Source organism: Aedes albopictus, chromosome 3, assembly GCF_035046485.1.
Source record: "Aedes albopictus strain Foshan chromosome 3, AalbF5, whole genome shotgun sequence".
In the NCBI taxonomy this organism is placed as follows: domain Eukaryota; kingdom Metazoa; phylum Arthropoda; class Insecta; order Diptera; family Culicidae; genus Aedes; species Aedes albopictus.
Genome location: NC_085138.1, coordinates 48,577,095 through 48,592,825, shown reverse-complemented (window position 1 = coordinate 48,592,825; position 15,731 = coordinate 48,577,095). Strand labels below are relative to the sequence as shown.

Genomic DNA, 15,731 nt, shown 5'->3' with positions numbered 1-15,731 from the left:
TTAAATTAAAATTAAATTAAAATTAAATTAAAATTAAATTAAAATTAAATTAAAATTAAATTAAAATTAAATTAAAATTAAATTAAAATTAAATTAAAATTAAATTAAAATTAAATTAAAATTAAATTAAAATTAAATTAAAATTAAATTAAAATTAAATTAAAATTAAATTAAAATTAAATTAAAATTAAATTAAAATTAAATTAAAATTAAATTAAAATTAAATTAAAATTAAATTAAAATTAAATTAAAATTAAATTAAAATTAAAATTAAAATTAAATTAAAATTAAATTAAAATTAAATTAAAATTAAATTAAAATTAAATTAAAATTAAATTAAAATTAAATTAAAATTAAATTAAAATTAAATTAAAATTAAATCAAAATTAAATTAAAATTAAATTAAAATTAAATTAAAATTAAATTAAAATTAAATTAAAATTAAATTAAAATTAAATTAAAATTAAATTAAAATTAAATTAAAATTAAATTAAAATTAAATTAAAATTGTATTAAAATTAAATTAAAATTAAATTAAAATTAAATTAAAATTAAATTAAAATTAAATTAAAATTAAATTAAAATTAAATTAAAATTAAATTAAAATTAAATTAAAATTAAATTAAAATTAAATTAAAATTAAATTAAAATTAAATTAAAATTAAATTAAAATTAAATTAAAATTAAATTAAAATTAAATTAAAATTAAATTAAAATTAAATTAAAATTAAATTAAAATTAAATTAAAATTTAATTGAAATTAAATTAAAATTAAATTAAAATTAAATTAAAATTAAATTAAAATTAAATTAAAATTAAATTAAAATTAAATTAAAATTAAATTAAAATTAAATTAAAATTAAATTAAAATTAAATTAAAATTAAATTAAAATTAAATTAAAATTAAATTAAAATTAAATTAAAATTAAATTAAAATTAAATTAAAATTAAATTAAAATTAAATTAAAATTAAATTAAAATTAAATTAAAATTAAATTAAAATTAAATTAAAATTAAATTAAAATTAAATTAAAATTAAATTAAAATTAAATTAAAATTAAATTAAAATTAAATTAAAATTAAATTAAAATTAAATTAAAATTAAATTAAAATTAAATTAAAATTAAATTAAAATTAAATTAAAATTAAATTAAAATTAAATTAAAATTAAATTAAAATTAAATTAAAATTAAATTAAAATTAAATTAAAATTAAATTAAAATTAAATTAAAATTAAATTAAAATTAAATTAAAATTAAATTAAAATTAAATTAAAATTAAATTAAAATTAAATTAAAATTAAATTAAAATTAAATTAAAATTAAATTAAAATTAAATCAAAATTAAATTAAAATTAAATTAAAATTAAATTAAAATTAAATTAAAATTAAATTAAAATTAAATTAAAATTAAATTAAAATTAAATTAAAATTAAATTAAAATTAAATTAAAATTAAATTAAAATTAAATTAAAATTAAATTAAAATTAAATTAAAATTAAATTAAAATTAAATTAAAATTAAATTAAAATAAAATTAAAATTAAATTAAAATAAAATTAAAATTAAATTAAAATTAAATTAAAATTAAATTAAAATTAAATTAAAATTAAATTAAAATTAAATTAAAATTAAATTAAAATTAAATTAAAATTAAATTAAAATTAAATTAAAATTAAATTAAAATTAAATTAAAATTAAATTAAAATTAAATTAAAATTAAATTAAAATCAAATTAAAATTAAATTAAAATTAAATTAAAATTAAATTAAAATTAAATTAAAATTAAATTAAAATTAAATTAAAGTTAAATTAAAATTAAATTAAAATTAAATTAAAATTAAATTAAAATTAAATTAAAATTAAATTAAAATTAAATTAAAATTAAATTAAAATTAAATTAAAATTTAATTAAAATTAAATTAAAATTAAATTTAAATTAAATTAAAATTAAATTAAAATTAAATTAAAATTAAATTAAAATTAAATTAAAATTAAATTAAAATTAAATTAAAATTAAATTAAAATTAAATTAAAATTAAATTTAAATTAAATTAAAATTAAATTGAAATTAAATCTACATTAAATTAAAATTGAATTGAAATTGAATTAAAATTAAAGTGACTCACCGACACGATGAGGCCAAACTTAACGGAATCGGACACTGTTTTGGTGATGACTGGTTCCGGCGACAGTACGACGAGAACGAACCGAACTTTTTGGCCAGCAGCAGCGACGAGGAACTGACGGGTTGCACAACGGAACGACGGAAATGGTTCCTACCAGAGAAGTTGTTACAGAGATGCGCGAAGACTGAAACCAAAGGTTCCAATTGAACCGTCAAACGCGGTCCCAATCGAGCAAATTCAAGGAAATAGAAAAACATGGGAAACAAAGCGCAACATGAAAGCACATGAAAGTGTGTTAGTGCAAAGCATGACGTCACTTGTATGCTTGACATCTTATGGGCAGATCAAACTAACACGCACGCGAAAATATGATTTTGTTCACCGCAAAAAATGATTGTTATTGGGTGTGATTGTAAATAAACATAACCTAAATCCTCTTCGCGCATCTCTATAACAACTTCTCTGGTTCTTACGAGTTTAAACTAATTGAGACACGCAAATTTTTCTCATTTTCTCGACCGACGAACGCGATTTTTAAGCTGCCGCCACTAACAATGTTTTTTTCCACTGCCTTTTGCTCAACTGTCAATGATGCGCGAAAAAATCGAACATTCAGCATAAATTCGGGGTTATGATTTATGCTCTCCAAAATTTTTCGATGAGCAACATAACTAACAAATGCCTAACATTGTCGAACGCCTAACTTCCTCCGTGCTGGGCTGTATTGGGTTCCCCCTCCGCAACGCTACCACCATCTGTTGCACCGAATCGTTTTCGTGATCTCTTCGTTGTCTATGAAACAGGAAGCCAAGCGAAGGTTTGACACGTTCCTTCATGAAGTTCGTGTTCGAGCCAGATCAGCGTAAGTCGGGAATGTTACATCCGAGCCTAGTACCCATCAACTTGATGAACAGATGATGAACGTAACCGGAGACCTGCCCAGGTTTTTCCGTGACGAAGGCAAACGAACTATTAGTCCACTCGCTTTTTCAAGTTGGCGTCACTCTTCTTTACTCAAAGAGTAGAATAGCATGAATGTCAGCCCATCGTCGCCATTCGATCCGCATTCCGTAGTCCGTTTTCGTTTGCGGAGGCCAGTATACTTTTGAGCTGATAGAAGAATTCGTCTATCTCGATTCCTTGCTAACGGCTGACAATAACTACTTTCTTACTTTCAGCCCGGGGCACCCACTATGGTGCAAAGGACCGAATTGAAAGATCTCCATCCTGGGCGATTACCAGCCATCGCCTTGACCTGTGGCCAGGTAAAATTTCTGTCTACTTGCTTGGTTTCGTTATTGAGGCTGCGCCGTCATGAGCCTCTGGGTCTACCTCTGCTGCGATGTCCTGCTGGGTTCCAAACTAACGCTTGCAGATTTCGTTTCCGCTCCTGCGTAGAGTGTGACCGACCCACCTCCACTTTCGCTCCCGAATTTCTATCGCTTTCGGCTTTTGATGGTATCGACGATGGAACTCCACATCGGAGATCCAATTGTGAGGCCACCATGCATAAATTTTATACCGCAGGCATCTATTGATAAATACCTGCAGCCGTTGAGTGTTCTCCACTGATACACACCAGGTTTTACTAGCGTATAACAGCACGCTTTTTGGATACCAAGACATTGGAGCCTTTCAACGTTCTCCACTGATTGCCCAGCTACCGTAAAGCTGGAAGGGTTGACCATATTTACGTCCATCGTTTTGGTATTGTTGACGATGATGGAAAGACCTGCCACTAAGGAGCGGTTGGCAAGATCATCGAGCTTGCTCTGCATATCAGAGCGCCGTTGAGCTAGGAGAGCAACGTCATCAACCAGTTGGATGTCATTTCCCGAGCAAAGACGGATAACTAAGTGATATCAGTTTGATAATAAACTATGTGATCGGTGTTATCATGTTGATATTTTTGTTATCATCTTTTCTAATTGAAGATAATCAGAGGATAACAAATTTAGTTATCAATAATTTTGATCTATCGCGATAACATAAAAATACTACTTAATAACAAAATATGTTATCAGTTTCCAAACGCACATTTCAAAGCTTTCCCAAAACTGAAGGTCTGGTGGGCTTCGAATCTAAAAATAGATTCCGCTTTCCATCTTCAATGTGCCTACAGTACGAAAGCGCAGCCTTCAACCACTCTCCCTCTCACTGAGTCCCGTTGGTACAGGGGTATCGGCTGTGACTGGTTCATGATGCCCCGCCAACTATCGCACGCAGTCAGGTTACCCTTTTAGAGCACACTTACTAAGACGCCTTGCATCGCTACGGATGGCTGATTCTATCTTCTGCACTGATGGAGCTTCGGTGTTGACACGAGTAATGCGTCGAACCCTTGGTGGGTCATGCTGAGGTGTTGCCAGCGTGGCCGAAACTTAGGTTTCCAAAGTGCTCGAACCAGCGTTCCAACTGGTAAGCCGGATCGGTCAGTAACTGTCCAGACGTGTCTTTCACGGGCATCATAGCATTTATCTCGGTTCCACTAAGGCGACGTGAGACATCGTAGAGGAGACGGATGTCGTCGGTGTTTGCGGCTTTCTCGCCTTCGTCGGCCAAGGAGTCCGCCCACGCTCTTTTGTCCCGTCTACATGAGCGTTTGACTTCCTTCTCGAGAGCCGAATAGCACTGACGGGCTACGGCTTTGGCTTAGCTTTGTTTTAGCTCGCTCTATCGCGGATTTGGCGTTCCTTCGCTCCTCTATCTTCCTCCAGGTGTAATCTGTGATACACTTCTTTCTCTGGGTGCGTAGCTCACCCACGCTTCTGGAAAACTCTGCAGCAAATTCTTCGGTGTTTTGATTTTTACCATACTGTGCCGAGCGCGGTGCGCAGGTCGCTCCGAATGTAGCGACATCCATCAAGTAGACGTCCGGGATATGCGGAGGACCTTCACTCCAAAACAATCGTTAGGCATGACGATCCTCAGGCTGAATTCTATTTTATGGCACATTTCCTTTAAGTCTTCGCAAAATCCAATACGTTTTTCCCGAAATACAAAGAAGAAGTTGGAGGACGTTCAGCAAGGTGTTCAAAAGGTCCGGTCCCCTTAGCAGCATCGTATTCATGGAAACGCCATCAACCGTAGCCACCGCCTCACAAAAAATACGGATTTTCGGTTTCTTCGGATTGGAGTGAAATCTCGTCTCAGATACTGCACGGGACATAGTGGATTCGCCATTCTCTGGATCGTGGGATCCTCGCTCGGATGGTTCCTGCTCATCAACGGTCGTTCCTGAGGTATTCGCTACAACTGTTTTCGTTCTAATGATTCTGGTGGAACACTTTGCACTTATCCACGTACGCCGAATGTTTGATCACTTCTTGGATTCACTTCCACCCGCGAAATTGGACTTCGTTTGGAAATCGGTTGATATTGGAGCCCACATGTACCAGTCCAAGCGAATATTGATAATTGCCACTCACACCGGATACAATGGTGACTAGGGGAACCGCGGACACTCCTAAATCAACACAGACACTTTCTGCAGTACGGTCTCTGACGTTCGTCTTATCATGCCTCATAACGTCCCCTGACTAGCTGAACTTTCCTAGGAAATACCTGCCAACGCTCTGCCTAGTTGGTTACATACAGGTACTAATGGCGGATGCATTTCGCCACCCTAATTAGTACCTGTTTTGGATATCGTTGTGATTCTCTCCTGAAGCTCGGTAGCTGCTTTTGTCACGATCGTCGAACTCAACATCTCGTTATGCTTCTGCTGTCATTGCTCTACCTACCTTGTTGCGTGAGCTCTGCTGAGAAGACACATTGCACGAACTCTACGCGTAGCCGGAAAGACTTCTCCAGGACTGCTGCTTCCAGTTCCAGCTTCTTGCTCTTCAATTCCAATCGCTTCAAAGCAAGAGCCTTCTGCGCTTCTAGCTTCTCCAGCTGCAACTGAGCACTTCTGGCACGGCGCTAGAGCTGATCCTTTCCGACGATACGCTACTGTGTTTCGACGTCAGCTTATCGGTTTTTGTCGTTTTCTTTTCCACTGCAGTAATGAATGACCGATGGCTGCTGGAAATTCGGGCAGGCAAAAGTGCCATCCGGATCGACGATTCGGTCATCAACTTCGACGCATTGGAAATGCCATAATGACTTGAATTGGCCACAACTAACCATCCTCTCCGTGTCCGGATTGTTGCATTACCTAGAAACAAGACGTACAACCTGCCGTACTTTTTGTACGCCGGGTGCACATTGGTATCTTGGACGATCTACTATCGTAGTAAATATTATAGAATGTTGATACACGTACACCTCCTAATTGACAGGTCCGAAGAAATCTGAACGTGTATTAACAGCAAGTTCAGACGCTATAGAAGAGGTGGTCCAAGAGTTCGGAGGCGGCTACATAGGTCATACCGGTGCTCTTCGGTCAAAACTGACCCTTGTAGTGATCAAGTGGCCGCGGGGAGAACATCCTGGTAGCGTTGCTGTCGTGGCGTCGGTCTACTGGGTAGTACCTGAGCCCGCGGTTGGAATGTGGACCCCGATAAGGGCAGAGGCAGGTGGAGACCCTACTGTCAGCAACTGATAGGACCCGAGACTTCAGTAGGTCAAATTGCGATGCACGCAAGTATCAGTTCTTGATGCTTGCAGAAAAGATTGACGTAGGTGTGGTGTTTGACCAAGTGTTTGACCCTCCCGCCTTCTGAGGACAGAGGGAGTGGTAGGTACCAGTCGGAAAGCTGGCTCAGCACCAGCATGCTACTTTTGTGGACTCCCAAAGTGAGTCATCGATGTGGACCCCAACGCGAGTTTGTTGAAGTTTAGCACCTTAGCCGAAAAAGAGTTGGGTTTGTGAAAAGGGGAGTGTTCATGGCCCAGGAGACAGATTTGCTTTCCATTCCGCATAATCATTATCTGGTCTGTGGCTTGGTTGGTTAAAGCGCCTTTTTCTATAAATGGGTCCAAGGATAAACTAACCACAAAAACCGCACAACAATTGGTGAGATCTTTCCAATATTATTTATTTATGGATAATTCTACTTTATTTGTGATATAAGTTTATTTGAAGTTCGCTATTTTCAACATCCTTTCATCCTTTCATCAGCTGCTTCAGTTCTGGGCTCTTTCTAAGTTGATGAAGGGATTTATAAATGCTTGCAAGGACTTGGCCAGGTGTGTGGAGCTGAGTGGGTCTATGGCATTGTAGATAGTAGCGACATCAGCAATGCTAGTGGATATATTCAACTTTGCAACTCCATCCAAGATTTGTGCAAGTATTCATGCTATGCTATGCTATGCTATGTGGCTTGGTTGGTTAAAGCGCCAGCCTAGCGAATTCGAAGTCGTGGGTTCAAGTTCCACCAGAACGCTATTTTTCCATAAATTCATCTCTCAATTTGTTCAAACATTCTGTGCCTTCTTTATACAAGTTTTTCAGTGGGAAAAAGATGTTGCCTATATGAAAATGTCATAATTGTAGAATAAATGGCTACGGACCCTATTTTCTAAAACATCCTACCGACCTACTCCGATTCTCAACCGGAAGTTCATTCTCCATCCGGTAACCAAGCAAAGCAGTGTGCTTTAATGAAGCATCATCTCTTGGAATTCCGTCTTGCTCTCAATAGAACGCCAGTCCAGTTAGTCGGCGGCCCCGTTCGTTCGTTGTTGGTTGTCGTGCCGTACGCCCGTCCCTATCTGGTGCGACCACACGTTCCATGAGAGGAAAATCACATTCGTCGACCATAACGAGTGAGTGGCACACCACATACCTATACCGGGGCGGGTGGACGAGTGAGTAAATTTAATAGACTGATAAATGAGGCAGGCTTTTATCGCTCGCCCGTCCGTCGTTCTACCGGAAGCAGCTTCAATTTAGTCCCATCATTGCGGCGGCGTTCACCGGAATGCTCTTTGTTCGTTTGAATCTCAGCAAACAATGAGATGGTCAAGGGTGGGGGAGTGTGTGGGTCGGAACGAGACGAATGGCTGTTAGGGTCTTACGAGGTGATGCATGCGCGTATGTAAATGAGATGGGAGGTGTTAAGGTATGATGATCTCTCGCTGTCGGAATATAATGAGCAACAACTGAAGATTCACTTACCTAAAGGATCGGTGGCAAAGCCGGGGCAGCTTTCGAGTGACTGCTGCAGAATGAAAGTGAACACGAGATGTATCAGTGCTAAGATGAAAATTAACGCTAATAGTAGCCACACGATGTGCACCGTATTACTCTGGTTCATGCGGAGAAAGTAACGCTGATACAGCATCTCCACCTGGAAAAAGGGAAAGGAAAAACTTTCTTCAGAATTGAACCTAAAAACTGATCTTGAGTGCGAATCACACAGGTAAGCATTTACTGGCTTAGTTACATGGCTCCTAGGAATCATATCTTGTTATTAACGTTACTTCCCAACTTTGCTTAGTACGAGCACTACCACAGTTATTTACTGATAGCTTCCTCCGCCAATGGCCACTTTGCATGTGTGTATCGTGTGAGAGGCACAAAAATGTTCTATGCTCAAGGAAGTCGTGCAAATTTCTTTCACGAAAAGATTTTGGATTGTCCGTGAGTCAAACCCGTCTTCCTCAGCATGGTTTTGCTGAATGTCCATGCACTTACCGCATCCTAGGGCCTAGGGAAAAATACAATGCAAATTGATTTTCATGAAAATTTTAATAAGGGGAGGGTGCGCAAAATTGCGATCCTTGCTATGCACTTCTGGTTATAATGCTTCCGCTCAGTTTCAAAAATAAAAACTCCTAATTGCTCCCTCTAAGTATGCTGAAATGATATCAAAGTGTCCATTTCTTCCTGCTAATCACTGGTAGACGATACAACACAATAAAACAAGCTGAACAAAAATATTATGCCGTCTGTCGCAAGCGGAATAGGGTACTGGTTCCCTTATTAAGCATGTGGCTCCCATTTTCATCCTACGAAAAACAAAGGATTGAAGCGTTGTTTGTTTTGTTTCTTATTGTTGTACTTTTTGTAAGGAGTGAGCACGCATGAAAACAAAAAGAACGGAAACAATCAGTGCCGTAATCGCTAGTGTTCGAATAGGATGAATATGGGAGCGTGAGATTACTGATGGAACACTTACCCTACAGACGCAATTCTCAAAAGTCCGCACAAAAAGAAAAAAAAAAACACATTTCAACGGCCTAATTAACAAAAAAAAAAGGCTTCGCTGATGCGGCGTGGGCGGTAAGAAGTTTTGGTTTTGCACGTGTACCCAGGGATTCTTTTTTATGGCAGCAAATGAAGAAATAATTCCATTCGAAAACAAAGTACGACCGACCGACGGAGATGTCTTTTTTGTGACTTTTTTTCTGTTGGTCGTAAGGTTTCGAGGCAGACGGTTTTTATTACTGTATTGGTTATTATACAGACAGAGGGAAAAGTTGTAATACCGTCCAGAAAAAGGATTTATACATATATCTATGGCAAGAATATTTCAAACTTGTTCTTCCCAATGTTTATATCAATGAAGATCTATACATACATCTACACTCCCGATCAAAAGTTTGGGGTCACCCCCTCAAAAACATGTCATTTTTAAGGCCCATTTCTCCGCCAATTTGCGACCGATTTCAAAACCCCAGGTCTCTTTCAAAAGATAATAAGTCAAAGTAACTTTAAACATGCTTTAGGTGAAACTTTTTTGAAAATATTTGTATGTAAACTTAACCCAAAGTTGCCAAATTTTCTAAAAAAATGCAAATAAACTTACAGCAGTGTCGCTGGAAATTGGGTGGACCAAATTTTAAGATAAGATCGGTAATATAACCTTTTTTCCATTAGCCTTCAATTGCTTTTTACCGAACTTAGCTTAAAAATCTAGAAAAAAAAAAGTTATTGAGTAAATTAACTCTTGATGTCATCGGCCAAAAGTTTGGGGTCACTTTCGAGAAACATGGAAAAATTAATGTCTTCGTCATCTATAGTTCAATTTTATTTATTTCTGACCCATTCTAAAGATTATTAATTAAATTTACGTTTTATGTATTAAATTTAACATATTCAACGATTTTTTATATAAAAATGTAATGTTAAGTTGCCACATTTCATCAATTTTCAAAAAAACGAGGCAATTTTACGTTAAGTTTTAGTATGTAAATTTTAACAAATATGTGTTGTTCAATGTGTATGCAGTTAGTACCATTCATTATGTTTCCAATAAGAATTAAAATTAAATGAAGGATGATAAAGATATCAACCAATCACTTTTGCATGTTTTACGATAGTAACCCCAAACTTTTGGCCGATGACATCAAGAGCTAATTTACTCAATAACTTTTTATTCTAGATTTTTTAGCTAAGTTCGGTAAAAAGCAGCCGAAGGCTAATAGAAAAAAGGTTATATTACCGCTCTCATCTTAAAATTTGGTCGACCCATTTTCCAGCGACACTGCCGTAAGTTTATTTGCATTTTTTAGAAATTTTGGCAGCTCGAATCGAACCGTAATTTTACCGCATTGTTTGCTATTAAAATGGTCTGGATCGGTCATTGCGTTCCGCAGTTATGGCCATTTGAGTGATCCGGACCAGCACCGGTAGAACAGGCCACATATAAAACTCAACCAAGCCCATCATGCAACACATCAATCTGCGGCGATTTTTGTATCCTTCAGCATGGTTGACAAATTTTGTCGGATATCAACACAGGAGACCGAAAATTCTACGATGTCGGTCTAAAATTCAAGATGGCGGTCTAAAATCCAAAATTCAAGATGGCGGCTGTATAATGGAGTTTTAAGCCCTAATACAAGGTATGCACTTCAAAGGGAATCGCTCAAGTAATTTTCGTTCAGTGCATTATTTTTCCGTGACCGGAATGGTCAAGAAATTTAACACAGCAAGCCCCATTCGATTTGACGTTTCGTTCTAGCTCCATACTAGGATCCGGAATAAAGCGACGCTTTATTATTTCTTGAGCGATTCCTTGCCTAATTTTCCCACGCATCGAGATAGGCCAAGAAATTTCTTGCGATCAGCGTACTACCCATGCCTAAACCATGCAATATGGGTATATTTTGTATGGGGAAGTTGTTTGGAGTCCAATAATGGCGACCAGAATATCCATGATGGCGGTCTAAAATCCAAGATGGCAGCTCCAAATTCAATATGGCGGTTGTTTAGTGGAATTTTTGGCTCTAAAACCATGCAATATGGTTATAATTTGTAAGGGGAAGGTGTCCGGAGTTCAAAAATGGCAACCTGGATATCCAAGGCCCATATAGCCGAGGCGGTAAACGCACGGGTATTCAGCATGACCATGCTGAGAGTGACGGGTTCGATTCCCGGTCGGTCCAGGATCTTTTCGTAAAGGAAATTTCCTTGACTTCCTTGGGCATAGAGTATCTTCGTGCCTGCCACACGATATACACATGCAAAATGGTCATTGGCAGAGGAAGCTCTCAGTTAATAACTGTGGAAGTGCTCATAGAACACTAAGCTGAGAAGCAGGCTTTGTCCCAGTGAGGACGTTACGCCAAGAAGAGGAGGAGAGGAGGATATCCAAGATAGCGGTCTAAAATCCAAAATGGTGGCTCCAAATTCAAGATAGCGGCTGTATAACGGAGTTTTAGGCCCTAAAACCATGCAATATAGGTATGATTTGTATGGGGAAAATGTCTGGAGTCCAAAAATGGCGACCTGAATATCCAATATGGCGGTCTAAAATTCAAGATGGAGGCTGTTTAATGGAGTTTTAGGCCCTAAAACTATGAAAAATGGGTATATTTGGTCTAAGGAAGATAACCGGAGTCCAAAAGAGGCGACCTCAATTTCCAAGAGGGCGAACTAAAATCCGCGACCGCAATATGCAAAATGGTGGCCCAAACACCATGATGGCGGCTCTAAATTCAAGATGGTGGCTGTTTAATGGCGTTTTAAGCTCTAAATCCATGTCTTATGGGTTTATTTGAAATAGAGACGAATTCTGGACTCCAAAAAATGGTGACCAGTATATCCAAGATGGCGGCTCCAAATTCAAGATGGTGGCTGTTCAATGGAGTTCTGGGCTCTAAAATTATGAAATATGCGTATATCTGGTATGGGGAAGAAGTGTGGAGTCGATAACCACCTACAAGCACGTTTCCCAAATGGAGGAGAACGTGCCTCTGGAGCCGACCTACTGATACCTGATACAAGCACGTGCACATGGGAGGGTTTTAAGGTGTTAAACCCCTCCGTTTGACCTAACTTCGTATACTAGGCGCCCCTCCACCTTTAACCGAGAATGCACAAAACCCTTCCTTTTCCGCATAATCTGTGCACGGGTCTGATCACCCATACAACACTATTTTGTAGGAGTAGTTATTTTTTTTATTAAACACATTAGAAAAAAATAGTCGAAAAAGTTTAACCCGAAAGAATTACTGCATTAATACACAATTCAAGTGATGGATTTTTTTTCTAAACAAAAGAATTCGTCTTCGATTTTTTGTGGCCTCATATAAGTAGAAAAAGTAAAGAACCTTTGTTAGTTTTCTATTATGTTTTTGGTGCCCTTACACGTACAATGAAAAACTCAGTGGTCTTGGACCTTCTTCCAGGGATTTCTTCCCTTATCCTTGAAAGAAATCCCTGAATTTTAAAGATATATGTTGGGGGTTTCTTTCAGAAATTCGTTCCGGAATTTCTTCAGAAATATATTCAAGCATTGCCCCATAAATTTAACCTAAAATATCTCAACAGGCTTTTAAAAAGTTCTATCTGAGTTTTAGAATTTCGGAAATTTTCATGGATCTCTTCAGAAAATCATCAAAAAATCATCCAGGTATTTCTTCAGAAATTCCTTCAAAAAATCTTCCGAAGAATTTTTAAGAAATTCTGCCATGATTGCCTTTGGTAATTTCTCCGAGGAATCTTCAGGAATACTTCCATTGATTCCTTAAAAAGGATAGTTTCTTTATGAATTTTCTCATAAGTTCTCTACAGAATATCCAAGAAATTATTCTAGGAACTTCTTCATAAACCCTGGGTAACTTCCGTTACTTTCGAAGAAAATCCCCCAGGTATCAGGTATCAGAAGGCAGGCTCCAGAGGCACGTTATCCTCCATTTGGGACATTTGTGCCATCGCCATACATATGAGCCTATTTCATCATTTACCTGAGGGAGAATGGGACAAGGGATGGGAATTGGGAAAGGGAAAGGTGATGAAATAGGAAGGGGTGCCCTAGAAGAGGGAATGAACGCATAAGCGCAACGAGAGCTCAAAGCTCATATCACAACGGGGTTAATCAGTTCCCTGAAAAGGACACTGTAAAACGCATAAGCGTAAAAAGAGCCTATAGCTCATTGGAGGTAGCTTGCGACGTCATGCGACTTTCAATATGACATAGAAAGGCACGTCATCAAAAGCATCCTCAATATTCAAGAAATCACCCAAGCAAAAACTACGTTTGAGCGAGTGCTTTCTTGAAAACGTATACAACTTTATATAAAAGAGTCACTGTGGACATCCCAAATTGGGAGACATGTGAGTTCACATGAACAGGCATGTTAGCCAGACGAATATCACAAATGTGATAATCGACAATGCGTTTCGAGCATTTCAGAAAGAACGACGTAACCAGATAAATCTGGAACTTATTCCTTCTTTTTACAATGCACGCACCCTTTCGGGATAAAACTACAGAGTAATTTCATGCCATGAGAATACCCAATAGAAAACTACAAGAGTTCAAAACATGTTTGAAAAACTCAAATCCCTCTGGAGAAAAATAGGATAAAACCCCATTTGCTCCAGGAGATTTGAAGTAAGCAGAGCTTTTTAGTGCTCACTAAATCGATTCTATAGCTACAATCCTCGGGGTAGAAGCTAAAGATTCGTAGCTATACAAAAGACTGGTTTATCCGAAGATATTTAGAACTTGAACAGGTCCGAGTTCCATTCAGGAATACCTCTTGCGGTCCGCACAGACCGCAGAGGACAAGCTTCTTTCAAAGCAGTAGCTATGGTATACCACAATGAAGGGCGTTGTAATAACAAAACCATAATGAAACTCTCTTGGAGTAGCAATGGAAGCGAGTTATCCATAAAATGTGATCACAACCAATTATTACAGGTTCCCTAGCTTGTTGAGCAGGGACGCCTGAATACGCAAAGTTTGCGAAGGAACACTCCAAAGTGCAAAAAGGTCAAATGGAGAGTCCTCATCTGACACATGCCAGTCAGTCAACTCATGACAAATTCTGCTCATGCAGAGTTGGGTTAGGTGCAATTCTATGTTAAGTTAACCATGAACTGTACTACCTAAGTATTCCATCAAACTGAAGCATCTCAAATCAATGTTTGAGCTACTTCAGATGCCATATATCAGCGAAAAGATGCTGAAAACAAGAGCTTGCTTGAAGGCATCCATAAGGAAAGGTTGAAACATACTGTTAACGTTATTCTAAAATAGAGCATGCTCGAGGCACGACAGTTCATCTATAATGAAAAAAGCAAAGCTGGGTTCACAAGGTAACCTAAACAGAAGTTACCCTACGAAAATGAACCTTTTGAAGTAGATCCACTTGGGCTACATACGCTTTTCACGCTGAAAATTTATCTGAGGTTTCCTTGCCGTAGCCACTACCCAAACTAGACAGGATTACACTCTTCACAATCACAGCACAAAAAGGAAACATCAACGACGAACCAAATCGTTGTCAATTGAAAAACGCCAATGGCGAAAACGCATTAAGCGAACCCATATAGGCAGTAATGTAAGCTAATTAACAACATTTGAATAACCTCGCCCTTATTTAGCCTCAAATTTGAGACTTAAGAAGGGCAACTGATTATCTCGGAGAAACGCAAGGTCCACTGCACCATTGCTCCGGTTAGCGCAGAAAGGGCGTAATACTGTCGAGGACGCTTTAATTCTCCACAGGCTCCGTTTGTGGTTAAGTTTTTATTAGACCCCCCTAACCATTCATTCTTTGGCACGGTAAGCATAAAGCCGCATAACACCATGAATTAGGGGTCACCTGTTTAGTGGACTCTTACCACTGGATCCGTAGTGTTATTCTTAGCCAATTGAGACAACCGCTACCGACACTACACAGCTATCTAGGCTGATCGGGAAAAGAAGTTAACATTGATGGTCAACTTCCAAACGAACCCGAACAGCCGTCTTCGATTTTTTGTGGCCTCATATAAGTAGAAAAAGTAAAGAACCTTTGTTAGTTTTCTATTATGTTTTTGGTGCCCTTACACGTACAATGAAAAACTCAGTGATCTTGGACCTTCTTCCAGGGATTTCTTCCCTTATCCTTGAAAGAAATCCCTGAATTTTAAAGATATATGTTGGGGGTTTCTTTCAGAAATTCGTTCCGGAATTTCTTCAGAAATATATTCAAGCATTGCCCCATAAATTTAACCTAAAATATCTCAACAGGCTTTTAAAAAGATCTATCTGAGTTTTAGAATTTCGGAAATTTTCATGGATCTCTTCAGAAAATCATCAAAAAATCATCCAGGTATTTCTTCAGAAATTCCTTCAAAAAATCTTCCGAAGAATTTTTAAGAAATTCTGTCATGATTGCCTTTGGTAATTTCTCCGAGGAATCTTCAGGAATACTTCCATTGATTCCTTAAAAAGGATAGTTTCTTTATGAATTTTCTCATAAGTTCTCTACAGAAT

At 36.9% G+C, this 15,731-nt stretch overlaps 1 protein-coding gene across 2 annotated transcripts in view; it reads right to left on the bottom strand.

The window, feature by feature from the left end:
* LOC109405826 (adenylate cyclase type 6) overlaps nt 1-15,731 on the bottom strand; it is a 626,637-nt gene that overhangs the window by 169,536 nt on the left and 441,370 nt on the right. For both annotated transcript variants that reach the window (XM_062855487.1, XM_062855488.1), the window contains exon 8: nt 8,192-8,363. In XM_062855487.1, the coding sequence (XP_062711471.1) occupies nt 8,192-8,363 (172 nt within the window). The remainder of the gene's footprint in view (nt 1-8,191; nt 8,364-15,731) is intronic.